At 55.8% G+C, this 27,954-nt stretch overlaps 1 protein-coding gene across 4 annotated transcripts; it reads left to right on the top strand.

Moving 5' to 3' along the window:
- The first annotated feature begins 25 nt into the window (after window positions 1-25).
- On the top strand, window positions 26-25,388 carry TEAD3 (TEA domain transcription factor 3). 4 transcript variants are annotated; one of them, XM_030928814.1, is made up of 14 exons: window positions 26-571; window positions 10,983-11,233; window positions 13,061-13,125; window positions 17,270-17,332; window positions 17,530-17,592; window positions 18,340-18,351; window positions 20,398-20,535; window positions 20,645-20,694; window positions 21,608-21,669; window positions 22,553-22,686; window positions 22,896-23,069; window positions 23,285-23,425; window positions 23,503-23,655; window positions 23,834-25,388. In XM_030928814.1, exons 2-14 carry the CDS (start codon window positions 11,227-11,229, stop codon window positions 23,945-23,947), a joined length of 1,176 nt encoding a protein of 391 aa, XP_030784674.1. In that variant the 5' UTR covers window positions 26-571; window positions 10,983-11,226; the 3' UTR covers window positions 23,948-25,388. The 4 variants fall into 4 exon arrangements, with proteins under 4 accessions (XP_030784674.1, XP_030784676.1, XP_030784677.1 ...); XM_030928816.1 differs by lacking the exon at window positions 17,270-17,332 and having other exon boundaries at window positions 27-571; window positions 23,834-25,337; XM_030928815.1 differs by lacking the exon at window positions 17,530-17,592 and having other exon boundaries at window positions 29-571; window positions 23,834-25,379.
- Window positions 25,389-27,954: the final 2,566 nt, after the last annotated feature.

Here is a 27,954-nt window from a genome sequence, read left to right as displayed (position 1 = left end):
ACTAGGGTGGAGAGGCCGGGAGCCCCGGGGCCCGTGCGCTCCGGCTCTGCCGGGCTCCTCGTGACGCGGCACCCAAGGCCCCCGGCACCGGGAGCCCTGCCCCCGAGGCGGGGGCTCCGCCCCCGGCCCCGCCCCAGGCCGGGGCCCCAAACTCCGGCGGGTACCCGGGAGCGGGGCGAGGCCCGGCGCGCAGGGGGAGGAAGGCAGCTGCGCAAGGGCGGGCGAGGAGTGGGGCTCCCAGGCGCGCGCCGGCCGGGGTGGCCGGGTCGCGAGGCCTCAGGGTGGGCGGCCCGAGAGCGGCTGGACGGCCCCGCCCCTCTCGGCCAGCACCGCCCCCTGCGCGCCCCGCCCCCTCCTTCCCGCAGCCCCCACCCCCGCCCCGGCTCCTCAACACAAACTTTCCGTCCCGCTCGCTCCCTCCTCCGCGCTCGGCGCCTCCCGCTCCAACCCGGCTCATTCCGCACATTCCGGCCAGCCCCCTCCCCACGACCCCCCTTCCCCGGCCCCCCTCGCGGCTCCCTCGGGCCCGGCGGAGCGGCCCGGCCGGAGCGCCCCCGCGAGCTCGGACCAGGTAAGCCCGGCGGACGCCGGGAGGAGGCCCCGCTCGGGAGAGGTGGTTTGGTTGGTCGGCTGGGCTGGCAGGGGGGGCGACACCCGAGGGGGACTGGGTCCCCGAGCTATTGTCCGGCCGGAGCTGGAGCCCCGGATTGGGGTGCCGGGAAGTTTAGAGGGAAGGGAGAAAATCTCTCCGGGAAGCCCCGCCCCCCGCTCTCCCCACCACCCCCCCCGCGACGGGGAAGAGTTGGTCTGGGAAGGTGGGGAAGCCGGGGAGACCGTGTCCCCTGTGCCGTCGCCTGTCCCGCCATCCGCGCTTGGGGGGTCGGGGCGGGGATCCGGGGGCCGCACAGTGTGGAGGGCCTGCCTGCCACCCGGGATCTCATATCCGGGGCGCCCAGTCCCGGGCCCCACCGCCCTTTGGACTCCCGGCCCGCGCGCTCCCGAAGCCCGCCCGGCCTCAGCTCCACGCAGGCCTCGGGCCCGGCCTCCCCGCGCCCAGGCCGGTTTCTGCGCGCAGTGCCGCGGCTGCGCTGGCTTGTGGAGGGTGTCTAGGAGCAAAACCGCGCGCCCCGGCCGTGTGTCCCCTGAGAGGCAGGGAGGGGCTCACGTTCCCTTAAGTTCTGCCGCCTGCGTCGGGGTGTCGATTCAGAGTTCCAGCCCTGAAAGCTGTGAGCTTGGCTCCGAGGGGTCTGGATTTGGGGCCTTTTCTTCCCCACACTTTCTCAGGGCTCTTGTTTAGACTTGAGAAGGTTTGAGGGTGGCTGGTCCCCCGCTTCCTACCCCGGTCCCCTCCATTGTCTGTCATGCCCTTTATTCCTGCCATGGGAGGGAGGGCTGGGGGCGCTGGTCTGGATCTGTTTTCCAGCCCAGCTGGGCCCTGGGGCAGTGTCATTGAGACCCCGCTCTGTCAACTTTACTGGTGAGGGGCCCTGATCCAGGGCTGAGAGATTCTTTCAGTGCGAGGGGGAAGGAGGCCTTGGGGCGGGCTTCTCAAGGGCTGTCTTCTGTGTCTTCCCTCTTTCCAGGTAGGGGCAGAACCAGGTCAGGCCTGGACTTGTTGTCCAGAAGAACAGGGCATAGGGATAGGGGCTGGACACAGCTCAGAGGGGCTGGTGCCCATGGTGGCTCTGTGTATCCAGTCTCTTGTGGCCTGATTCTCTGTACACATGTTCCACAGCAGTGCTGGGGCCACCTGGGGCAAGGAGGGAAGGCTCTCCCCCAAAGTTGGAGATTTGGGGGAATTATGTCCCCTCCCTTCTAGACTCCTGTAGCCCCCCTCCCCCCAAGAGCCCTCTCCTAGGGGCACTACCTAAAGGATGTGGTTCTGTGGTCTTCTGGGTCCCTGCTCACCCAATGGGCAGGGAGTACACAGATCTTCCAGGACAAGGCTGTCCAGTAAGGGTGACTTCAGGGGCCCTGGATGCCCCCTCCTCAGGGAGAGGGTAGGAGCCAGTATGAGTCCCAAGCTCTTGGGCCTTTCCCCACTCCCCTAGGGAGGGAACCGTCATTAATGCTACACTCATCTGGGCTGGGGAATGGCTTATTAGAATGGTCAGTGCTTGCCAGGACAGAGCGGCGCATCAAGTATACAGGAGCATCACGGGTCCTGAGCCCTGCTCCCATCCTCACCCTAAGGTTTGTAGACCCTGGCACTTTCTACCGACTGAGGGAATATCAAAACCACATCTCAACAGCGGTGGTCAAGAAATAGGGATCTGGTCCCCTCTGGACCTTTAACCAATTGTGCCATCTTGGCCAGCCCCTTTGGGCCTCAGTTCCCTGCTTGGAATGAATGACTTCTCAGGTCCCTTTTCTCTAAGCTCCTCCCAGAGTCTGTCTCCCAGTTTGCCTCCCTTCTCCCATGATGGAACCTGAACCTGGTGGGGTCTGGAGAGGTGGGTGGGTGATCCAGTGGCCCAAGGAAGAAGGCAGGGACAAACCAAGGAGTGACTGAGGAGTAGCTCAGCCAGGTGAACAGGGCTGAAAAGGTGGCAGGAAGCAGGTGTCAAGGAACAGGGAGGCTTAGTGGATTGGGGGATCTTGCCTCTGAGGTGGTCGAGCGTTCTGGTAGGGCTGGATGGCACAAAGCGTCTTCAGAGGCCATTTGGGTGGCCCTACCCTCTGCCCCACTCCCAAACACCTCTGGGGGCCCCAGGGCTCAGTGTGGAAATCGCTGGTCCTGCCCTCCTCCTCCTCCCCACTCACGATGGGGAGAGGAGCCTAGGGGTCTAAATGCTGCAGCTTTCTGTGAAGGAGCTAGGAGGTCGCAGCCTCTTCTTCCCACATGGGGGCTGCAGAAGCTGTGGGATTCCAGGGATGACCCTGAGGACCTGCCTCTGGATAGAGCTGGGGAGGTCAGCAGATCACACTCAGTACTGTCCCGGTGGCCTTGCCCTGTCTTTCCTCCCCTCCCCTCCTGGTGTTGTGCCCTAGGCTGTCTGCAGAAGGGGCCGCTTCCCTCCAGGGAGAATTCTGCCCTGTGGGAGGGAGGGCTCTGCCTGTCTTCCCTGACCCACAGGAGGTTGAGGTTAGGGCCAGAGAGGTTCATCCCCCTGTACATCCTAAAGCCTCAGCCCTTGGGGTTTCCTAGAGTGCCGATTGTTTCCTGTGCTCCCTGCCAGGCCTGAAAGGGCAGGAAGTGTTAGAGGGAAATGAGACTGCAACTGTGTGTGGCGCTGGATGTGTGTGAGGGAAGCCGTGAGTGGGACATTTCTGTGTGGGTGAGACTTGCCTTCTGTGGGGCTGGATGTGTGTGGAAGAGAACCCTGGTCAGAGCGGCTTGTGTGGGGCTGGGTGTATGCAGGAGAGAAACTGTGGCTTTGTGACATTCGTGTGTGTGACAGATATACACATCCATAAGAGAAACTGGTGACTCTTCATGTGTCGGGGCGTGTCGCCACCTGTGTACCTGAGAACCTGCATGGGGATGTTCTGTGTGTGCCCTAGATGTGTTGCTGAAGGAAGCCGGCTGCCTAACCATCTGTGTGCCTGGAGATTACACTGGGTGTGACTCTGATGCTCAAGTGACCTGCGTGTGAGGGACACCACGCTTGCATGATGCTGTGTGTGTGTGAGCGCGCGGGCATGTGTGTGTGAGAAGTCGGATGAGTGGCGATCTGTGTGATGTGTTACGCTGTGGTGTGACCACTTGTGACCTGTATGTTGTGACGCAGCATGTGAGATGGCTTCAGGTTTGTCTGTGTGTGACTTACGTGTGACACTACATGCGAGTAAAACAATACGACCAACTCCGTGTCAGTATGATGTGTGTACCAGCAAGGTGGACGCCATCCGATATGTCCCAAGCATGAATATGGTATGTGGTGTGTGGGTGACACTGAGCACCAGAAAGCGACGCCGTGTGTGAGAGAAACTGTGGGGTGTGACTGATCCTGGCACTGTGGGTGGGTGGTCACTATCTGAACGTGTTTGGGACTCTCGGGTAGTGTGGGTGACACCCCCAGGGCTGTGCCAGGCAGGGCGTGTAGGAGGCTCTGTGGGATGCGTTTGGGGGCCTGTGGTCCCTGACACGTGTGGCATCTATGTGGAAGACCATGAGAAAGACACTGATAAAAACAGAAAGAAGAAATGTGATTAATGCCACTCAATTGTACACTTAGAAATGGCAAAAATGGTAAACTTGATGTTATGTATATTTTATCACAATAAAGATTTTTTTAAAAACCCAGCAGGAGAGAGATGCGGGTAACAGTGAATGTGCAGGACAGTGGCTGTGACGCAACTGTGTATGCGAGCGAGAGGAAGGGCGCAGAGGAAGCCTGTTTGTTTCTAGATGACACCATGACTCTCATGGGGGCACTGACTGAGTGGCTGGTGGGAGCCCAGTGGGCGACCCGGAGTACCAGGAGTCTGACATGGTAACTGAGAACTGAGAAACCCAGTGACCGCCCACAGCCTGTCTCCCACTGGATACCTGAGATTCCCACCCTGGGACCAGGACAAGATGAGGAGACAAGTCAGTCCCAGGGAGCGGGTGAAGGGAGGTCTGGCAACTGGGCCCTTCTCTCTGCAGGGGACTTGAGGGCTGAGTCTGCACCCTCCTACCCCCTATACTGCTTCAAGGAGAGGGGGCCTGACAACGGATGAGCTTTGCAGAAGGAGGCCTGGGGCCTGGGGGAACTATCCCAACCCCCTCTGCTCCCTGAGAAAGCCCCTTTCCCAAGTAGTGTGGGGAGGAGGGGCCGAGAGAGTCTCCATTCCCAAATTGGAAGCACATTAATAAGCGGAGGGGGGAGAGTGGAGGGGCCCCCACCTCCCTCCTAGTGGGCTCTGCAAATTGCTTCCTCCTGTAAAAATTGAGACCCTGTTCCAGGGAGGAGGGAATCCCTCCCTAGCCTGGCAGGGTGTGGCTGCTTGGCAGGGTCCCTCCGGGGTCCTTGGGCTGGAGCTGGGGGAGGCAGATACATCCCTAATTGCTCTGCTGCCCCAGAGCATGGCTACTTCTAGGGTAGGAGCTTCTGGCAGCTGGAGAACAGCTGGCCCGCTGTAGGGCGGATAGGGGAGGAGGGAGGAAAAGGCAGAGGGGGTGGGAGGCTCCCTTAGCCCTCCTCAGCTGCCCTCCCCATCCTCGACCCCCTGGCTGGTCAGCCCAGCTCAGGTTTGAGGGCAGAGATTTGGGAGGAAACTGCTGATTTCACTGATCTTCCCACTTTTTGAGTGATGTTCTCACTCCAAGTGAGAAGGCTTTGGGGGCTGGGGTCCCTGCAGGGGTGGACTGCTGGCTGCTAGACCCAGGAAGGTCATAGCTCAGCTCATCCTCCCAGCAGGGCTGGTGCAGGGGGAGGGGTAAGACAGGAGGTGCCCACCCACCCAGACTGGTTTTTTCTGTGCCTCCTACTGAGGCAGTGGCTCCGGGGCCCCTAAAGGGAGCTACAGGGCTGGGTGGTCTGGAAGCTGCAGGGCCTGTGGGGGTGGGGGGCCAGGGCCTCTGCAGCGGCCCCAGCTCTGGCCTGATCCCTGGAGCTGTCCAGCCAGTTCTTCCGGCAGGTCTTGCCCCAGGGTGGGGGTGGGCAGCAAGGTGCCCCTTATCTTCCCCAGGGCCCCAAAGCCTGCTCACCCAGCCTCCTAGCCCCCATCCCTGCCTCCACCCAGAGGCCTTCTGAGCCTGGAAGGCTGAGGGCCCTGGGAGAGGGGAAGCGGGTGTGGCTGGTCAGGATGAGGGTGAAGGCAGACTGAGTCCCCTGGGGGTCTGCAGCCTGCTGGCGGGTTTGCAGGACAGGTACAACAGGACTCCTCTGCAGGGGCAGATGGGAGGGGTTCTAAGAGGAGGTGGAGGGTGGGAGCCCCTGAGATGGGAGTGGGGGTGTCCTGGACTGTGGCTGGCCCCCAGCCCCCGGCAGTGGCCTCCCTTGTCACTCCCTCCCTCTGTTCGGCCTTGGCCTCTGGGTCTCTGTCCTTGTCCCTGTCTTTCTCTTTCTCCCTGTCCCCTCCTGGCCTGCCCCTCCCTCGATGCCTGTCATATCTGAGTTTCTGGTCTACCCCTCTCTGCTCTGTGTCTCTCTGGGTCTTTGTTGGTTGCCTTGTCTGTGCTGCCTCTTTCTTCTCCCCTCTCCTGCCCTCCTTCACCCCTTCTCCCTCCACCCCCCACCGGCTCTGTCAGTCTGTGGGTCTGACGGTCCAGCACTCCCCAGCCCTGCCTCCACATCTCTCCTGGGGTCTCTCCCTTCACTCTGAGGGGCTCTGGTCTATCCCCCGCTGGGCTGGGCTTTCTGTCTCTCACTCACTGGAACTCTCCTGTCTCTGGTCTGTTTTCTCTCTGGGTTTATGTCAGCTTCTCTTTGCCCCAGACTCTCCCCCAGCCTGTCTCCCCTGCCCCTCCTGTCTGTCTCAGGCCCCACCCTGGCCTTGGTCTCCCTCCCCTTGACCCTCAGTTGAGTCTCCTCCCTCTCCTACCCCTCTTCATGGCACAGTGAGGCAGAGCTTCTAGACACCTGACACCTGGGCATCGTCAGCCAGCAGCCCAGGGTCTGCCCTCTCGCCCACAGTCAGCCTTCTCTAGATGTCCCACCCATCCACCAAGCCAGAGTCCCACATTTGCCCCAGCCCAGCCCGCACCTGTCCAGGGAGCCATAGCCTCCTCTCTCAGCCCGGCCTGGGTCCCAGCAGTTAGAGGGTCTAGGGAGAAGAAGGCGGGCACATGCTGGTCTCTAGGAGAACAGAGCAGCCAGTGCTCATGCCTCCTGCAGACTCCCTTCCACTGAGACCCCGGTCCAGCCCCCAGCCTGGGGCAGCTGCCTGCCCGCGACTGCCCATGTGTGTGCCTCAGCTTGGGGGTACACATTCTCACTTGGTTGTCCACCCGAGCACTCACACAGCCCCTCTGCACAGTGTGCTCCTGTGCATGGATGTGTGTAGGGAGTGCCACTTGCCCCATGTCGGTGCCTCTGCCCCTAGGAGTGTTCCTAGAAAGTGAGTCTCGCATGCATCTAGGAGCCAGCGGAAGGGAGGGATGGTGGTCCTATTCTCTCCTTGACACGTCCTTTGGGCCGTCCCCCCTCCCCTCCCCCTCACCAGCTGCCAGCGGTCCCAGCCAGGGGCCGCCTGCCCCGCCCCCCCAGTCTGTCCCAGCTCCCAAGCCTGCTGCTGTGTTCGCCATATTTGGCCACAGTGCTCCCGCGGGGGGCGGGGCGGGGCTGACATCACCCTCAGAAGGGGGGCCACAGCCTGCTTGAGGGGAGGCGGGCAGGGACTTGGGGGAGGCAGGAAAGTTCCTTTAAAAGTCTGGGGCTGCCTGGGCCACTGCTGCTCGATGGAGGCCTCGGGAAGGGGTTAAGAGGGGTCTTAGCTCATTATAGCCCCCCTTCTCCCTCCCCTCCGACAGCTCTGTGGCAGTATCAGACTGATACCTGTGGACAGGGCCTGCATCCCAGCTATATCAACAGGGGAGTCGCTAGGTGTGCCCACTCAGCTAGCGTACCCCTGTCCCCTCGCTTTTGTTTTTCTTTTTGTTTTTTTAAATTCAAATTTAATTTTTAAAAATAGAGACAAGGTTTTCACTGTGTTGCCCAGGCTGGTCTTGAACTCCTGGCCTCAAGTGATCTTCCCAGAGTTCTGGGATTATAGTCATGAGCCACCACCCCCCCATTTCCTTATTTATTTATTTATATTTATTTATTTTGTTTACCCCTCACATTTCTGTTCCAAGAATTCCCCTCTGATTGAGGAGTGGGGGCTGGGGCTCTCAATCCAGTTTCCTGGGGTGAGGGACAGGCTGGGAATAAGGGCATCTGTCCCCTCTGACAGGTCAGGGGCACAGCTCCTTCTGGCTGCCCACTGGCCATGGGAGAGAGATTCCTGGTGGCTCTGGAGGCATCACAGAAAGGGCAGTACAGCAGTGCAGGGGTCCTGGAAGTTGCTGCAGCTGCTTGGGCTGAGGGGGACCTCCTGGGCAGACTTAGGGCCCTTGCTATGGCAGGTGAACCTCCTTTCTCTCTCCAGGTGGTGGGGTCTCTCAGCACCCTCCCTATAACCTTCCTGGTTATAAAACCGAGGCCAGCTTACCTGGGTTCAGAACCCAGCCCTAGAACTTACTTGTTGTGTGCCCTAAGGCAAGTTGCTTAACTTCTCTGTTTCTTGGATTCTTCATCTATAAACTAGGAATAATACTAGTATCTGCCCCATAGGGTTATTGTGAAGATTAAATGAGTCAATGTGTGTGAAATCCCACAACAGTGCGTGGCATACGACAGGTACTGTTATTAGTAGTAATATTAAGTCTAAACTCAATAGTTTAGAATAATTACAATAACTAGTTGAATAGCTGAATAACTAACTGAATAATAGTTTAGAATAACCGAGGGCCAGGCGCGGTGGCTCACACCTGTAATCCCAGCACTTTGGGAGGCCGAAGCTGGTGGATCATGAGGTCAGGAGTTTGAGAGCAGCCTGGCCAACATGGTGAAACCCCGTCTTTACTGAAAATACAAAAAATTGGCCAGGCTTGGTGGCTCACACCTGTAATCCCAGCACTTTGGGAGGCCGAGGTGGGCGGATCACGAGGTCAGGAGATCGAGACTGTCCTGGCTAACATGGTGAAACCCCGTCTCTACTAAAAATACAAAAAGTTAGCCGGGCGTGGTGGCAGGTGCCTGTAAGTCCCAGCTACTGGGGAGGCTGAGGCAGGAGAATGGTGTGAACCCAGGAGGCGGAGCTTGCAGTGAGCCGAGATGGCGCCACTGCACTCCAGTCTGGGAGACAGCGAGACTCCATCTCGAAAAAAAAAAAAAAATTAGCCGGGCATGGTGGCACGTGCCTGTAATCCCAGCTACAGGTATGTGGCACCATGCTGAGCGGGGAGGCTGAGGCAGGAGAATCGCTTGAACCCAGGAGGTGGAGGTTGCGGTGAGCAGAGATCGCGCCATTGCACTCCAGCCTGGGTGACAGAGCAAGACTCCATCTAAAACATAAAAAATAAAACATTTTAAAAAGAAAAAAAGAATAACTGAATAACTAGCTGACATTCAGGCCCCCCAGGCCCTCCCCACCTCGTTCTACTAGTGACCCCCTCAAGCCTCCCCAAGCAAACAGGTGGCTCTGCAGAGAGAGTCCACCCCCACTCAAGCAGCAGGACCTGGAATTCATCTTCCTGTCCCTGGCTTCTGATGGGGTCCCCCACCTCTCCACCCCTCCCTTTTTCCTGCTGCCCAGAGCTAAGTCCCAGGATCCAGCCATCATGGGCTCTTAGGTTTCCAGGACCCTGAATACATTGGACATGTGGGTTCTGGGGCTGAAGGGGATTTGGGTTGAGTCTTGGGGTTGTGAGTGATGGGGGGCCTGGTGGGGTGTGGTCCTAATTAATAACTCAGCCTGGTAGGTTCAGGGCGCTCACAGTTTACAGAGCCCTGGCCCACATGGAGGATGGGCCAGGGCGGGGGTGGGCGTGTGGGTGGTTTACGGGTGTGAGTGGTTTACAGGCTGCTGTGGGGCCTGGAGGTGCGGGAACAGGAAGTGGGATAGAGGAGCGGGTGAGGTTGAGCCAGGCTGTTGGCCAAGCACCTTCTCAGCTGCTCCCTCTCCAGTTCTCTTTTTGTAATTCCTGGGGCAGTTCCTGCCCCATGTTAGGCCCGTTGGCAGAGTTCTATTTGGTTATCGATTTGGGGAAGGTAAAACTATTCCCTTCCTGGGTCAGGGACCCTCCTTGTCCCCTGAGGGGTCCTTAGCTGGGTTGCATTGATGCTGGGGCAAGAGTGAGGGGTAGAGTTCCCTGATTGGGGATCTGGACACTGGGGAGGAGGAGCTGACAGGGAGAGCTGAGGAAGCACAGCCCTGCCCCTCTGCTTCTCCTCTCTGTGCTCCTTAGCATGCCTTTGGCAGCTGCATGACCTTGTGAGCCTCAGTTTTCCTCTCTGGTTAATGGGCGTTATTCCCTACCCTCCCTGCTTTAGTGTTTTTTGTTTTTGTTTTTGTTTTTTGAGACAGGGTCTGCTCTGTCACCCAGGCTGGAATGCAGTGGTGCCATCTCCACTCACTGCAAGCTCTGCCTCTGGAGTTCAAGTGATCTTCATGCCTCAGTCTCCTGAGTAGCTGGGATTGCAGGAGTGCGCTGCCATGCCCTGCTAATTTTTTTTTTTTTTTTTTTTTTTTAAAGATGGAATCTTGCTCTGTTGCCTAGGCTGGAGTGCAGTGACGTGATCTCGGCTCACTGCAACCTCTGCCTCCTGGGTTCAAGCGATTCTTCTGCCTCAGCCTCCTGAGTAGCTGAGATTACAGGCACGTGCCACCACACCCAGCTAAGTTTTGTATTTTTAGTAGAGATGGGGTTTCACCATGTTGGTCAGTCTGGTCTCGAACACCTGACCTCATGATCCAACCTCCTCGGCCTCCCAAAGTGATGGGATTACAGGCATGTGCCACCGTGTCCAGCCTTGATACATTTTTAGTAGAGACGGGGTTTCACCATGTTGGTCAGATTGTTCTCGAGCTCCTGACCTTAAAGGATCCGCCTGCCTTGGCCTCCCAAAGTGCTGGGATTACAGGTATGAGACACCATGCCGGCCTAGTTTTGTGAGGTTTGAATGAATGTGAAAATGCCTTTTTCCTACAAAAGTGCTGTGTTGGTGTGAGGCATTGTTGTTACTGATTACGTATTTCTTGAGTGTCATGAGCCGGGCATATGGCTAGTACTTTGTCATGAGCTCATTTAAGTTTTAACCCTCACAACCTCAAGGAGACCCTTTTCTCATTTTACAGGACTGAGGCCTAGAGAGGTGAAGTAGTGCGTGCATCCCAGGTCACACAGCTCTGAACAAGCTGTGGTTGGTTGTTACCTCCATTCCACCCGGAGCACCTGTTCCTAGGGTGGGCTTTGGGCTGGGGGCGGAGCTCCAGACCCAGCGGCTGTGGGATAGGAGATTGCTGTGGTCGAGGAGGACCCTGGCCCCAGCTCCTCTCTCTCTGTCCCCCAGGCTCGGCCGCCCAGCGGGCTCAGGCCCAGAGCCCAGAGCAACCAGCACAATAGCGTCCAACAGCTGGAACGCCAGCAGCAGCCCCGGGGAAGCCCGGGAGGATGGGCCCGAGGGCTTGGACAAGGGGCTGGACAACGATGCGGAGGGCGTGTGGAGTCCGGACATCGAGCAGAGCTTCCAGGAGGCCCTGGCCATCTACCCGCCCTGCGGCCGGCGCAAGATCATCCTGTCCGACGAGGGCAAGATGTACGGTGCGTGCATCGGGAGCTCGGGCGGGACTGCGGCCCTTCCCCCTGCTCTCTGCCCTCTCACCCAACCGGTTTGATGACGTCGGAGGTTGCCAGCCGCTGGCCGGGCGAGTCTGGGCGCGCAAGCCTGTGTGTCTGGATCCTCCTCCGCGCTCCTCCTCATAAACAAGCCGGGCTCGCCCCCCATCCAAGGCACAGCCCACACCTTGGCAGCCCCGCCTGCTCCTCCTCTCCTCCCCGCTACCGGCCTGGAGGTTTCGAGGTGACTCAGTGGGCCCAAGAAAGTGGGTCAGCCCAGTCTGCGCCAGTCGGGACCCGGAAGGGGGTCTCTTCCAGGAGGAAGATGTGGAAAGGAGGCCCGGTGACAGTCGCAACACAGTTCCCTCCAGTGCGGGCTGTGGGAGGTCGCACCTGCGTTGGGGCCTGCGTTGGGGCCGAGAGGACGCGTGCCCTCCTCAGTCCCCTTCCCCACTCCTTGTGTTTGCTGGCCCTTCTCTATGCCATCTTGCCCACTTCCAGAAGGGAGTGTCCCCTCTTGTCCAGCCCTGAGAGGGCTCTCCCAGAGCTGCATTTTTGGGATAACTCGACCCTTCTGGGCCTGGTTCCTGGCCAGCTCCCCTATTCCTCCCAGCAGCCCATGGCTGAGCGAGGCAGGCCCAGCCCTTCCCAGGGCGGGCCTGTGGGACGGGATCAGGGCTGCTCTGTGTCCCTTGGCCACGCCCACCCCAGCCCCAGAGCCCCACCTTGGGGGCAGGCAGATGGTCCAGGGTGCCTTCCACAGGGTCGGTGCTGTCTGCCCCCACTGCTGCCTCCCAGGCTGGGGGAGCCCCACAGGGTATTTTTAGACAGGGTGGAGAGAGTGGGGTGGAGAGAGTGGGGTGGAGAGGGGCTGGCGGGAAGGGAGGAGCAATGGAGCTGGTTCAGTCATTGGAATGGAATTTGGAGAATTTGGCCGTTCTGGGGAGGCCATGGGGCTGGGGGGCAGATAGCCTGGATTTGGGGGTAGAGGTGTACACCTTGACCATGCTGATGTGGGCTCAGCCGTGTGGCCCAGGCATCCCCCTTTCAGGCCCAAGTCCCTGGACACTGGCAGCTTCTGGGCCCTCAGAGGGTCTGTGGTGCAGAACAGAGCCTGCACCCCAAGGCTCACAAGGCTCTCACAGGGTGGAGAGACACTGGGAACTGGTGACATGGGCGTAAAAGGCACAAGGACTTGGTGACATGCTCAGTGACACATCTTGACAAGGCTGCCAGTGTAGGAGGCACATTGGAGGTGCTCAATGCTGCCTTCCTGTCCTTCCTGGTCTTTCACCACAGAAGGGAAGGGACTTGTCCAGGGTAAAGACAGAGTAAGGGCAGGACATCCACCTGGGGCAGGCTCATTCACACGCCTCCACAAATCCATGCACTAAGAGCATTGGAGCTGGTGACACAGGCAGGAAGCACTGCTGGGGGCTGGGAGGATGGGCGTGCCTGGCCAGGACTAGCCCTACCCTGCTACTGTCCTGCTGACCTGTACCACAGCCACCCGGTCTGTCTGCAAGGAAGCCTGTCAGGGTGCCTCGGCCCTCCTTCCTCCTACCCTGCAGCTCCTAATGCACCCCTCCCCTGAAGAGCAGCCCCTCTAGGTCCTGGAGGCCGTAGGATGCAGCTGAGACTCCCCAGCCACTTTTGCATGCCCTGCACGTGCAGCTTGGAGTGAAGGGAGTGGGGAACAGAAGAGCAGTGTTTTGGGGAGGGACCTGGAGTGGCTTCCCAGTGGGGTGGGGGTCTCCAGCCTCTGGCTCCACCCTTTGCCCACTCCTCATTTTCTCTCTCACCCCAATCTAGGCCGAAATGAGTTGATTGCACGCTATATTAAACTGAGGACGGGGAAGACTCGGACGAGAAAACAGGTAGAGAGACAGTTTATGCTGGGTCCGCCACCCACACACTCTGTCTCAGCTGCCCTGGTCAACCCCTTGCCCCTACCCTGCCCACCTCCTCGAGGCTGCCCCCGACCTGGCCTGCCACCCTCCTTGCCTCATCATGCTCCCCTTACGCCCTCGATTTTACCCCCTCCCACTCCCGAGCAGCTCCATTCACCCTTCATCTTCTCTTAGAGAGATGGCCCCACTGTCCTCTCTGACCACCCACTACCCTGCCCAGGGCCTTTGGTTCAGGGACTACAGATAAGCCCACGGGGCTGCTGTGGCTGCTACATGGCCTCTGCCCTGAGTCACAAGCCAGGGAGCCAGACGGTCAGATGGACGGGTACAGAGCAGGGTGGCGGGGCTGAGAGGGGGTGGGTGCAGGGCACTCTGGGACAAGCAGCCAACCCAGACAAAGCTAGGGGAGTGGGGAGAGAGAGCTGGGAAGGCTCCCTGGAGGAGGTGACACTAGGGATGTATTTTTAAGAAGGAATGGGAGTTAGCCAGGCAGAGAAAAGGGAGAGGACCCTTCCTTCCAGGCTGAGGAAGTTGGATATACAACTAATCGTCATGGTAAACCCATACAGAGCTTCCTTTAAGTTAATTCATTTAATCCTCTCAGCAACCTTATTAGATAGGTACAGTAATTATCTCTTTTTTACGATGAGGAAACTGATGCATAGGGAAGTTAAGTAATTTCCTCAAGCCCCCCAGGCAGGAAAGAGCCATGCCTGTGGGCAGCATGATGTGGCAGAGGGAGGGTGGGGACTGCTGGGGTAGGGGACACTCAGCAGGAGACATGGAGGACAGGTTCCCTAAGGGGCAGCGGTGGGCCACAGAAGGGTATGGAGCAGGGAGTGGCAGGTGGCAGCTGGGACAATGGATTAGAGATGAGTGGGTGGAGACAGGGAGGCTGGCTATTGGGGGCATACGCAAAGGCCTAGATCAACAGTGCCAGGGCCTGGGACAAGGGTAGTGGTGGTGGGAACGGAGAAAAATGATGATGTAAGAGACAATTAGTGGCTTCTGGTCCAGGGAAGGTGGCAGTGTGGTGACAGAAATCTGAAGGGGAGTGGATGGGAGTGATGGCCCCACCGCCTGGGAGAGAGGCCAGGCTGGAGGCAGGACCTGGAGGAATGGAGGCCAGTGCTTCCCTCACGCTCCCAGCCTCCTGTCCCGGTGGGATATGGACCCACAGATCCCCATGGTGCATATGACAAGTCTGACCTGTTCCACCTCCTTCTCAAAGGAAGGTTCTGAGCCTCCCCTCCCAGTGTAGGGGCAGCGAAGATCCCTCATTCATTCAAGCATTTATGAACCACCCTCCCTAAGTCTAGCTCATGCAGCACCAAATTTATGCACTTAGCTAATGATTGACCTACTGCTATGTTCTAGGCACCAGGGATACCACATGGAGGTGTGCACACAGGGCCCTGTTCCCTGGAGCCCTTGGGTTCAAATACTAGTTCTACCTGGGAGTGGGCAGTAGTTGGCCTCCCACCCTTGCGTCCTCAGCCTTTGAGTTAGTTAACATATGAAGACTCTTAGAACAGCATAAGCGCTGCAGAAGAATTTGCTGCTGCTATTATTATTGTTCCAGTCATTATTATAAACAGAAAGCTGTTCTGAGCTCAGAAGTGAACTCTCAGCAGGTCCTCCTCTACCCAGAAGAGGTATTCATAGGAACCTGTTAGTAAGAGTGGGAAGGGGTCAAGGGTCATTAAACTAGGTCACTGGTTTGTTTTTTTCTTTTTTAAGTTTTTAAAATTACTGTAGAGATGGGGGTCTCACTATGTTGGCCATGTTGTTCTTAAACTCTTGGCCTCAAGCAGTCCTCCCGCCTCAGCCTCCCAAAGTGCTAGGATAACAGGCACGAGCCATTGCATCCAGCCACGCTGGGTCACTGTGAACTGAGGCCAGGGTGGACTGCAGAGGTGGGCACATCCCAGCCCCTGAATTCAGGGTCCACCATCACACCTGCTCCTGCCCAGCATCCTGAGAGGGCTGCCCAGAAAAGAGCTTTTACAAACCAGCTATTGACAAGCTTGGAATTTTAGAAACCACTGCCTTCATCGTAAGAGCATAAGGTACAAGGATGAAACTCCCCCTATCTTTACTCTTTCTTAGAACTCTGGGCTTTTAGATCCCAGTGAAAGGGGACCATCCGCTGGTTGTGAGAACAAGGCATGTCTTTATGTGTTAAAAAGAGTAACCACTGACAAGTTTTTTTTTGGTCCTTTTAAAATTTACTTTTGACCTGTAATCCCAGGACTTTGGGAGGCCGAGGCAGGTGGATCACTTAGGTTAGGAGTTTGAGACCAGCCTGGCCAACATGGTGGAACCCCGTCTCTACTAAAAAATACAAAAATTAGCTAGGCGTGGTGGTGCACACCTGTAATCCCAGCTACTCGGGAGGCTAAGGCAGGAGAATCACTTGAACCCAGGAAGCAGAGATTGCAGTGAGCCGAGATCACACCATTGTAATCCAGCCTGGGTGACAGAGTGAGACTCCATTTCAAAAAAAAAAAAATTACTTTTGGCAAAGAAATGCAGTTTTAGGTTTTTACACATACATACATGCAGCAATTTGTAGCAAGCACAGCACCTCCATATGGACAAAAGAGCTAAATATTAAGTTAGAATGAAGTTCCTTGTGACTTTCAGCTGTTACAGAGTCAACCATGTGGAGCTCAGGGTCCAAGCGAGTCCTGGTAGCGTAGCTTGGTGGTGAGTGGAGTCCGAGTGGGCTCTGGAGTCAGACCGCCTGGGTTTGAATCCTGGCTGTGGCAGTCAGCTGTGTGATGGCTTAACTTTTCCAGGCTTTAGTTTTGTCATCCGTAAGTCAGGGATATTAGTACCTATGTTTTTGTGTTGCTGTAAAGATCAAGGGGTCGGTATGTGTAAATGCAGAGGACAACAGTATCTGTGCTCAGTAAATGTCAGTTACTGTCACAGCATGAAGTAGTCAGTAATTTTGCTGGACAGGAGTCTGATTCCTGGGCTCAGTGAGGCAGTGTGAGGAGCACCCACCCAGGTCCTAACCAGGTGGCATCACATACATACTCACTGTCAGGCTGTGGTTAAAGAGATAAAGGAGCTTTCTTTGTAAGAATAAAAACAACTTGCCAAGAAAGCCACTCGCCAATGCTGGAAGCAGGAAGCGGCATCAAGGGTCTGTGTGTTTCCTGGGGAAAACAGTGACATTTGGGTTCTCTATGCCTCTGGGTCAGATCTTTGACAAGGTCAAGGGTCTGTTGTGTCAGCTGGGCACACAGCACAGGGCGCACACATCCAGACTGTGATTAGCTCAAGTTGCCAGTGGAGGCTTCAAGGAGGAGATTGGTAGAGAAGTGCAATTAAGAACACCTACTGAGTACATATATATATACACTAGCGTATATTAGCCCAAGCAAAGAGAAGGTGTATTAGGGGAAAAAGTTACGGGAGCAAAGCAGGAGGGCCAGGCCTGGTTTCATAGGCTGGGGCTGTGGTTGGGGTTGACAGGAGGACTCAGGCAGTGGTACCAGGGAAATCCCTGGTAGAGGATGTGGCCTTGGTGTATAAGCTAATGACCAACAGGAGCACCATGGCCATTGCTAGCACCTGTGATGCCAATTAGAAAAAGGTGGTCTCCTCTGACGACATCAGTGAGAAAAAGTCACCTTTTCTGGGGGGAGGACAGGGTTAGGCACAGCCTTGTACAGTGACACATAGCTTGGGCAGCAGAACTTGGGCTGGATTTCAACCCTCACTGGTGCCCTTTGGGCCAGTGAACAACCTGTGCATCTGTACATGGTGGCCCTGGAGGCTACTGTGGCTCTTGATCATGATAAGGCCAAGAAGAGAACAGATTTGGCAGTGTCAAGAGGTGTCTGAACCAGGCACAATGGCACATGCCTATAGTCATAGCTACTCGGGAGGCTATGGTGGGAGGATCGCTTGAGCCCAGGAGTTTGAGATCAGCCCACGCAACATAAACCCTGTCTCAAAAAGAAAAAAGTTCCCCCCCTTTACATGTAGTCCCCTAGAGATGAGGGGACTGGGATGCTCCTTGCCCGTGGCCACCCCATGGCTGTGCCTCCTCACTGTCTGTGTTTTCCTCTCTGGCGGGGCGCGGGGCGGCCCCTAGGTGTCCAGCCACATACAGGTTCTAGCTCGGAAGAAGGTGCGGGAGTACCAGGTTGGCATCAAGGTATGTTGGGTGCCTGGCGGGGGCCTTCAGCCCTCCTGGGCCCCTCACCCACGGCGCTATCTCTGCGTAGCTCAGGCCTTTCCTTGGCCAGCTCTCCAGCCCCACTGTGCCTCTTTTCTGGCTGAAGTTCTGTTCCTGCCTCTCCTTCCACTCTTTCTGTTCTTTTTCTCTTTTTTTCTTTCTTTCTCTCTCTACAGGTCTCTAGCCACTTGCAGGTTCTAGCCAGGCGGAAATCTCGGGAGATTCAGTCCAAGCTGAAGGTATGGGGCCCCTGCCACCCAGCCTGGCCTGCCCAGCACCCTCCTGGGTGCAGGCCTGTTGCTGCTCTGTGGCTCCAGCCTGGGACAGGCAAGGGGCTGAGAAGCTGTGAGGGGGTCCAGAAAGAAACACAAGTGGCAGCAGGAAGCCCAAGGGCCCTGTCATTGCGGGAGAGGGAGACCATCTAGGGGCCACTAAGGCCCACCCCTCCTCTTCTCTGTTTTCCTTTTTCTCCTTCCTCCTGACTGCTGCTTACTAACTGCATGGGGACTTCCGTGGGCAGGGAGGAGGCCCCAGGGGTACTGGCCGGCAGGGCTATTGAGGTGGGCATGACAGTTCCTTGCAGATCTGGCTGTCCTGCAACTGCGGATCTCAGAGTCTGGGGTTCATGACTGAGGCCCTTCTCAGGGCCTCATGCTGGCCATGTGCTCTTCTCCCTGCCCACAGCAGTGCAGCGGAGGGGGCCTCTTACCTCCAGGCCCCCATGCCCAGAGCCTAGTTCTAGAACATATGGACAGACCCAGAGGGTGCCAGCTTGTTTTCCCTCACTCGGCCCTTTCCAGGGCTTGACCTAGCTGGCAGGCACTCCCTCTAGGGGGACAGGGAGGGTCTACTGAGCCTGAGCCTTGGGCTCCTCAGAAGCTAAAAAGCCATGGGCACTGGGTGGAGGTAGGCGCAAAGACGTCCCTCACCCCACAGCCCTGATGCTGCACATGTCCTCTAATCCATCTTCCCTCTCTCCCTCACAGGCCATGAACCTGGTAAGTAGCACGGCCCTCCCCAGTGGGAGCGGGGAAAGGGTCTTAACACCTAATACAGGATTTTCAAATGACAGATTATGAAACCAGCTTAATAGGTGTGCAAGCCTCATTTTTTTTTTTTTTTTTTTTTTTTTGAGACGGAGTATTGCTCTGTCGCCCAGGCTAGAGTGCAGTGGCCGGATCTCAGCTCACTGCAAGCTCCGCCTCCCGGGTTTACGCCATTCTCCTGCCTCAGCCTCCCGAGTAGCTGGGACTACAGGCGCCCGCCACCTCACCCAGCTAGTTTTTTTGTATTTTTAATAGAGACGGGGTTTCACTGTGTTAGCCAGGATGGTCTCGATCTCCTGACCTCGTGATCCGCCCGTCTCGGCCTCCCAAAGTGCTGGGATTACAGGCTTGAGCCACCGCGCCCGGCCCGCAAGCCTCATTTTTAAAAAGACGAAATGGCTGGGCGTGGTGGCTCATGCCTGTAATCCCAGCACTTTGGGAGGCCGAGGTGGGTGGATCACAAAGTCAGGAGATCGAGACCAGCCTGAACAACATGGTGAAACCCCGTCTCTACTAAAAATACAAAAATTAGCCGGGCATGGTAACGAGTGCCTGTAATCCCAGCTACTCTGGAGGCTGAAACAAGAGAATTGCTTAAACCCGGGAGGTGGAGGTTGCAGTGGGCCGAGGTTGCGCCACTGCACTCCAGCCTGGGTGACAAAGCAAGACTCCATTTCAAAAAAAAACAAAAAAACGAAATACAGTGGTTCTCAAAAAACCTTAGAGTGCATCAGAATTACCTGGAGGGCTTGTTACAACAAATTTCTGGGCCTCACCTCAGAGTTTCTGATTCAGTGGGTCTGGGCAGGGGCCTGAAAATGTACATTTCTGGTTGGGCACAGTGGCTCATGCCCGTAATCCCAGCACTTTGGGAGGCCAAGGTGGGACAATCCATCAAGCCCAGGAATTTGGACCAGCCTGGGCAATGTAGCAAGACCGCATCTCTACAAATAAAAATTTAAAAAAATAAAAATGTCAGCCGGGCATGGTGGCTCATGCCTGTAATCCCAACACTTTGGGAGGCAGAGGCAGGCGGATCACCTAAGGTCAGGAGTTCGAGACCAGCCTGACCAACATAGAGAAACCCCCGTCTCTACTAAAAATACAAAATTAGCCAGATGTGGTGGTGCATGCCTGTAATCCCAGCTACTCGGGAGGCTGAGGCAGGAGAATTGCTTGAACCTGGGAGGTGGAGGTTGTGGTGAGCTGAGATCGTGCCATTGCACTCTAGCCTGGGCAATAAGAGTGAAATTCCATCTCAAAAAACATAAATAAATAAAAAATAAAAATGTACATTTCTAACACGCTTCCAGGTGATGCTGGTGTGTTAGTTCAGGGACCATACTTTGAGAACCACTGATGAAACAGAATAGAAAATAGGAGAGTAGCCGGGCGCGGTGGCTCACGCCTGTAATCCCAGCACGTTGGGAGGCCGAGGCGGGTGGATCACGAGGTTGGGAGATCGAGACCATCCTGGCTAACACAGTGAAACCCCGTCTCTACTAAAAATACAAAAAAAAATTAGCCAGGCGTGGTGGCGGGCGCCTGTAGTCCCAGCTACTTGGGAGGCTGAGCCAGGAGAATGGCGTGAATCCGGGAGGTAGACCTTGCAGTGAACCGAGATCACACCACTGCACTCCAGCCTGGGCGACAGAGCCGAGACTCCGTCAAAAAAAAAAAAGAAAGAAAGAAAGAAAATAGGAGAGTACATGACATACAGTAAGAGGAAATATCTTGATATATATTGGCCTTTGGAATAAAAATTTCTTACTGTGGTTGTGGTCAGCAGTGATGGGCACTTGGGGAACTGAGGCCAGGAAGGTGCAGAGACTCTCCCAAGATCACACAGCAGAACTGGGGCTGGAATCCAGGCCTGGATCTTCGGGAACACCTGCCATCCTAGTGCTTTGCATTTTGCCAGGGTTATGGGAGGGGCCCTAAAGCAAATCTGGGCCTCATCCAGCCTGGCCCTGGCTTCATGCAGCCCCTTCTCCCCAGGACCAGGTCTCCAAGGACAAAGCCCTTCAGAGCATGGCGTCCATGTCCTCTGCCCAGATTGTCTCTGCCAGCGTCCTGCAGAACAAGTTCAGCCCACCTTCCCCTCTGCCCCAGGCCGTCTTCTCCACTTCCTCGCGGGTACATGGGTCCCAGGAGGTGGGCTGGTGTGGGGGTGTGCCATAAAGGATGAGCTTTAGTGGGGTTCATGGATGCTGAGGGGCCCCTGGGCCTTGTCTCATCCCTGCAGTTCTGGAGCAGCCCCCCTCTCCTGGGACAGCAGCCTGGACCCTCTCAGGAGTGAGTACTGTGGCTCATCGTCCCATGCCCTCTTCCTCCTGGCAGCCACACGGCTTCCCTCCCATTTGGGCTCCGGCAACAGCTGAGCAAAATGTTAATTCAAAAATAGAGGGATGAGAGGGATGCAGTCTGGGTGGTGGCTCACACCTGTAATCAGTCCTAGCACTTTGGGAGGCCGAGGTGGGAGGAGTGCTTGAGGCCAGGAGTTCAAAATCAGCCTGGGCAACATGGCAAGACCTGCTCTCTCAAAAAAAACAAAAACAAAAAAATTAGCTGAGGTGGGTGCCTGTAGTCCTAGCTACTTGGGAGGCCGAGGCAGGCTAGGATTGCTTGAGTTCAGGAGTTCCAGAGTTCCAGTCTGTAGTGAGCCTTGATTGCACCATTGCAACTCCAGCCTGAGCAACAGAGGGAGACTCTGTCTCTGAAAAAAAAAAAAAAAAAAGCTGGAGAGCGGCAACAGGAGAGCTGATGCTCTGGCTGTTCACCTGTGCGTTCTCTCATCAGCATGCATCCACTTGTCATCTGTCCCTTTGTTTACTTTTCACTTAGTTTCTGAGGCAGTCTCTCAGTTAACCAGTCAGGTGGTCAAGTGTGCTGGTTCTTCAACTTTAAAACAACTTTCATCAAAAGACCCTCAGCTTAAGGGGCTTAAGGAGCAGCTTTTCAGGGTGGGGCGTGGGGAGGGTTGAAATCCTACATTAAATGCACAGATCAGCTGGGAGACGCTCCAGGATTTCACAAAAGCTAAAACGTGCAGAAAACCAAAAGCTTGCGAGTTAGCTTTTCAGCATGCTTTTCTAGGCCTCAGCAGAAAGGCTGGGTGGCTTGTTCCTGGGGTCTTGGAAGAGGGGTTGGGCCAGGTGGAAGGTGGGGAAGAGGGAACCCTCTCACCAGACTGTGCTTTTGTCTGCAGCATCAAGCCCTTTGCACAGCCAGCCTACCCCATCCAGCCGCCCCTGCCGCCGACGCTCAGCAGTAAGTTCCCACATGAGGTGCTCTCCCTTGGCACCTGCACCTCCGCTCAGGAGAGCTGGGGTCCAACTGTGTGTGTTTGCTTTGGGAGGGAGGGGGTTGTGACATCTATAGGAGACTGAGACAGGCCAGGAATAGCCCCTTTACTTTGTACAATGTTGTTCCAGATCTCTGGCACAAAACCATAGCCAAGCTGGGCGTGGTGGCTCACACCTGTAATCCCAGCACTTTGGGAGGCTGAGGCAGGTGGATCACCTGAGGCCAGGAGTTCAAGGACAGCCTGACCAACATGGTGAAACCCCATCTCTACTAAATACAAAAATTAGCTGGGTGTGGTGGCACATGGCTGTAGTCCCAGCTACTTGGGAGGCTGAGGCAGGAGAATCACTTGAACCCAGGGAGTAGAGGTTGCAGTGAGCCAAGATTATGCCATTGCACTCCAGCCTGGGCAACAAGAGTGAAACTCCATCTCAGAAAAACAAAAAACCATAGCCAGTACACAGCTACAAGCACATACCACCAAAACCTACATTTATACACATCTCTATGGGTAGGAAACTCCCAATAAGGAAATGCACTGAAATCTTAAGGCTTTCTCTCTCTAGATGGTGGGATTCTGGGTCATTGTTCTTTCTGTTTTTTACTTCTCTGTGTTTTCTGTTTAAACACACATTAATAGTCACACAAGGAAATGTTTTTGATGTATACTACTAGGGCCACCACATATGGTTGTGCAGGTTGTACACTGTACAAGGACACCTAGTAGGGGAGTCAAAATCCAACCCATGTTCCTTGCCAAAAGGGGCACCTTTGCAGGCTGGGGGCAGCTTCGTCAGTAAGCACCTACATGCGTCCATGCAGATGAGAATCTGTCTCGCCCTCCCAGGTTATGAGCCCCTGGCCCCACTCCCCTCAGCTGCTGCCTCTGTGCCTGTGTGGCAGGACCGTACCATTGCTTCGTCCCGGCTGCGGCTCCTTGAGTATTCAGCCTTCATGGAGGTGCAGCGAGACCCTGACACGGTAATGTGTTTGGGGGTGAGAGTGAGCCTTTGCACAATTGTGGAGAGGCCAGCCAGGTGATCCAGGACTGCAACTCAGGATGCTGGGGTTGGGGGTCTGGCCTGTTCAGGAAGCTCCAGGCAGTTCTGTACCTGTGCAGTGCTCCCTTCCCCACCTCCGGGCCTGCAAGCCTGAGTACTCTCCTGACCCTGTCTGGGCCCTCCCCACAGTACAGCAAACACCTGTTTGTGCACATCGGCCAGACGAACCCCGCCTTCTCAGACCCACCCCTGGAGGCAGTAGACGTGCGCCAGATCTATGACAAATTCCCTGAGAAAAAGGGGGGACTGAAGGAGCTCTATGAGAAGGGGCCCCCTAATGCCTTCTTCCTTGTCAAGTTCTGGGTGAGTCCCCCCTGGCCTTCTCTGCTCCAAGCCCCCTTCCCTACCACAGAGGTGCAACATCCAGGCCTACTGCATTGACCTCTGACCCTGCTCCGTCTCCTCGTGGCTTGTGGGCAGAGTGCCAGAGATGGATCTTTGGGCAGGACTCTGATGTGGTGTGGCGGGAATACTTCTGGTCTCTGCCAGCACCTAACACCCCCAACCCCTATGCCCAGGCCGACCTCAACAGCACCATCCAGGAGGGCCCGGGAGCCTTCTATGGGGTCAGCTCTCAGTACAGCTCTGCTGATAGTATGACCATCAGCGTCTCCACCAAGGTGTGCTCCTTTGGCAAACAGGTGGTAGAGAAGGTGGAGGTGAGTGTGGGCTCTGGGTGGCTTGGTGGGGCTGGGAGCAGGCAAGCTGAGTGACGCCTTCTCCATGTTCTCTGCAGACTGAGTACGCCAGGCTGGAGAACGGGCGCTTTGTGTACCGTATCCACCGCTCGCCCATGTGCGAGTACATGATCAACTTCATTCACAAGCTGAAGCACCTGCCTGAGAAGTACATGATGAACAGCGTGCTGGAGAACTTCACCATCCTGCAGGTATGGGGGCAGCAGGGGTCGTGGGGAGTCCCACAGGCCAGGGCCTCCAAGTTGGGTAGCCAGACACATCGCTGGGATGAGAGGCACAGATCCGCAAAGGAGAATGGTCTACTCAGTCCCCTGCCCCATGGCCCTGTTCTCCCTGACCTCCTGAATCTCTTACCTGCTCACCCCCCAGGTGGTCACGAGCCGGGACTCCCAGGAGACCCTGCTTGTCATTGCTTTTGTCTTCGAAGTCTCCACCAGCGAGCACGGGGCCCAGCACCATGTCTACAAGCTCGTCAAAGACTAGGGTGCCCTCTGCGCCTCCATAAGGATGCAGGGTGAGCATCTCCTCTCCACACCTGCCTGGCACCCCTGGGGGGGTCCAGGATTGAGGATTCATCTACCTGCCAGGCCTCAGGCCCAGGACCAGGAGGCCTCCCCACCTACCCCAGCACATACACTCCCTGCCACTGTTCTGCGCTTTAATTGTGGGAGAAGAGAGGAGAGGAGGGCTCAGCGGTGGGGCAGCCTGTCTGGGGCGCTGGCCCACCATCACCTTGCTCTGCCAAGCCTCGCGTGACCTCAGAGAGGTGGGGATAGGGGACACCTTCAGCCTCCGGCATGTGTGGCCACTGCCCCCTCACCCCCCGTTGGGGAAGCGTGATGGGCAGGTGAGGGCAGGATGGAGACCAAGGGAGTCAGTGAGTAGAGGCCCTGGGAAAGGAGAGTGTCCGGTCAGGGTTGGGCTGAGGACAGAGGGGACCATACATCTTTGCCCCTCGGTGTCCCAGGCCTGGTGCCCAGACTCCTTGCATGGCTTGTGCAGTCCTCAGACTCTGCACAGCGAGTGTGGGTCTCTGGGTTTCAGATGAAGTGCCCAGGCTCCAGGAAGTTGAGGGACCCACAGGAGAGGTGGGCAGAGCTGGAGTTCTCATCCAGGGCTGCTTGTCCCCAGAGCCCAGGTTTACATTACCTCCCTGGGGCTGGCCGCAGGGTAGGGGAGTGGCTCTGCAGTGTGAGGGGTGGAGCCTCATTGAGGGCAGCTGGGTTAGGGGGAGTACCTGTTTCAGACTGGGTGTGAAGAGGGGAGCACAGTAGCTACTAGACCCCATTAGCACCCCACAAGCCAGCCAGGGGCCCCAGGAAGATGGGGCATCCCCCAGCACCCTCCAGATTGAGGGCAAGGTAGAGGAAGGAGTCCCAGCCTCTGGGCAGACCAGAGGCCCAGAGGGAGGGGCTAGCAGAAGGCTTTTGGGTTTTCTCTTGCTTGAGGCTTGGATCTGACGAACGCTTTGTGGGCACTGCTCCCTTAGATTCTTCCCCACTTCAGTCTACCTGCCTAGAGTAGCAGCGCCCAGACCCAGTTCTGGGACTGAAGGTTAACCCTTCACCTGCTGCCCCTTCTCAACACCCAGGCCCCCAGAGCCAGCCGGGCCTGTCCAGCAGCCACCTGTGGGTATTTATGAGTTTCATATGAAGTACTGTGCCCCTTCCCTTCCTCATCCCGACCCTGCCCGAGCTTCCTGAAGGTCCTCACCGTTTGCATATCGCTCAGGCCACCTCCAAACCCCACCTAGGTTTTATAATGTATATTATATATATTTTTTTGTGTATTTTTAAAATCCAGCTGTGATGGGTTGTATCATAAATGCAGCTTGGGGTTGGGGCAGGGGCCATCAAGGCCCAGCTCCTGCTCAAAAAAAAAAAAAAAAAATTAAAAGTTATTTGTTTGTGGGTCACTCATGTAACCACTTAATGTGCCAGACCCTGGGATTGCAACAGCTTCAGTTGAGGGCTCCTCCCAGGTCGTGGTGTATCATCACCCCCAACCCCTGCAATGCCATCTCTTGGGGGGCCCCAAGCCCTACCCACACTCAACATTTCCCTCACTCCCTCCTGCTTCCAGCTGAGCACTTGTATGTGCTGGCCTGAGGTCACCTGAGGGAAGTGATTTGCTCAAGGTTGCACATTGACTGAGATGGAAGCTCCAGGCCCCCTGCTAAGCCAGCACAACACAGACCAAAGCCTGGGGGTTAGCAATTGACCCTAAGTGACTCAAGGAGCATAGGCGCTCTCCCCAGGTGACAGCTGCTGACCTACCATGTCTGCCTGGAAAGCCCTGCTGTCCTGAGCCACCTGTCCTCAGTAGGGACGGACCAGAGTCCTTAGCGGGCTGGGGCAGAGATAGTCCAAGACTTTCAGCGGCCAGGCACGGTGGCTCACACCTGTAATCCCAGCACTTTGGGAGGCTGAGGTGGGTGGATCACAAGGTCAGGAGATCAAGACCATATCCTGGCTAACATGGTAAAAACCCATCTCTATGAAAAAAAAAAAAAAAAATACAAAAAGTTAGGCGGGCGTGGTGGCACGTGCCTGTAGTCCCAACTACTTGGGAGGCTGAGGCAGGAAAATAGCTTGAACCCGGGAGGTGGAGGTTGCAGTGAGCCGAGATTGCACCACTGCACTCCAGCTTGGGCGACAGAGCTAAACTCCATCTCAAAAAAAAAAAAAAAAAAAAAAAAAAACACTTTCAGCGAACATTTTCCAAAGAGGCTGTTCCAGCTTTTTCAAACTGCAGTTAAATATGGGTGAACTGATTGGACTCACTTGTCACAGGATGAAACTGTATTTGCTCTGAGGGTGGCAGGCTAGAGATGAGACTCTAGAATAAAGGGTTAAACAGAATGGGGATGACCCAGTTAAATTTTAATTTCAGATAAACAGATGATTTAAGTATGTTCCATGCAATACTAAGGACATCCTGCATTTTTATTTGCTAAATCTGGCAACCCTCTAGAATCTAGTCTTCTAGGTCATTCTAGTCCAACCTTCAAGTTAACAGATGGGGAGAACTTGAGACATGTTAAATGTACTTCTCACAGCCAGTCACTGCCAACATCAGGATTCCAACCTGGTCTGCCTGACTCCACATTGTGTGCCTGGTATCCCACTAGGGAGCCCCAAACTGTCCTGCTTGGATGGATGGATGGATGGATGAGAGGGTGCCCAGAGCTCCAGTAGGTAGGAGGGGTCCAGGAGGCGGAATTCCTTTGTTGGAGGATCCACTGGATACCAATTACATCTGTGCGCGATTAGCACACAAGTCTTCAGATAATTGCTTTTGCTTTAAGCTGAAGTTTCCCTTTTCCTACTGATTGCAAAGATCACAGGAGGTTTAGAAAATACAGAAAAGCCCAAAGAAAAAATAAGCTAAAGTAGCTGGCTGGACCTGTCTTTAGAACCAAAATTCACTGCTCATCCTCATTAGGTTTTCTATCTTTCTTACCAAGAAAGTGCTATAACTAGCCGGGCGCAGTGGCTCACGCCTGTAATCCCAGCACTTTGGGAGGCTGAGGTGGGCGGATCACGAGATCAGGAAATCGAGACCATCCTGGCTGACACGGTGAAACCCTGTCTCTACTAAAAATACAAAACAAAATTAGCCAGGCATGGTGGTGCATGCCTGTAGTCCCAGCTACTCCGGAGGCTGAGATAGGAGAATGGCGTGGACCCAGGAGGCAGCTGAGATCGCACCACTGCACTCTAGCCTGGGCGACAGAACAAGACTCCGTCTCAAAAAAAAAAAAAAAAAAGGAAAGTGCTGTAACTTAAAAGCTAAAAAAGCAAAAGCTGCTGAAGAGTGAAAACCCTATTCTTCAGTTCAGGGACAGGGAAAGCTTGTTTTGAGAAATGTGGCCTCTCCCCCAGACCACCACTGATGGACTCTTGGTGTCGCCCAGGCTGGAGTGCAGTGGCGCAATCTCAGCTCACTGCAACCTCCACCTTCCGGGTTCAGTTTTGCCTCCCAAGTAGCTGGGATCACAGGAGTCAGCCACCATGCCCGGCCAAAATGCAGCGTTTTTAAGCACTACTTTTATGCTTTAAAATAACCTTTCTCCGCTGGGTGTGGTGGCTCATGCCTTTAGTCCCCACACTTTGGGAGGCCGAGGCAGGCAGATCACAAGGTCAGGAGATCGAGACCATCCTGGCTAACACGGTCTCTACTAAAAGTACAAAAAAAAAAATTAGCCGGGCATAGTGGCAGGTGCCTGTAGTCCCAGCTACTCAGGAGGCTGAGGCAGAATGGCATGAACCTGGGAGGCAGAGCCAGCAGTGAGCTGAGATTGTGCCACTGCACTCCAGCCTGGGCAACAGAGCGAGACTCTGTCTCAAAACAATAATCCTTCTCAGCTAGTCATGGTGGCTTATGCCTGTACTCCCAGCACTTTGGGAGGCTGAGGTGTGTGGATCACTTGAGGTCAGGAGTTCAAGGCCAGCCTGACCAACATGGTGAAACCCTCTACTAAAATACAA

This window comes from Rhinopithecus roxellana, chromosome 4 (assembly GCF_007565055.1).
Source record: "Rhinopithecus roxellana isolate Shanxi Qingling chromosome 4, ASM756505v1, whole genome shotgun sequence".
In the NCBI taxonomy this organism is placed as follows: domain Eukaryota; kingdom Metazoa; phylum Chordata; class Mammalia; order Primates; family Cercopithecidae; genus Rhinopithecus; species Rhinopithecus roxellana.
The sequence above is the reverse complement of the archived record's forward strand: the minus strand, read 5'-3'. Positions and strand labels throughout refer to the sequence as shown.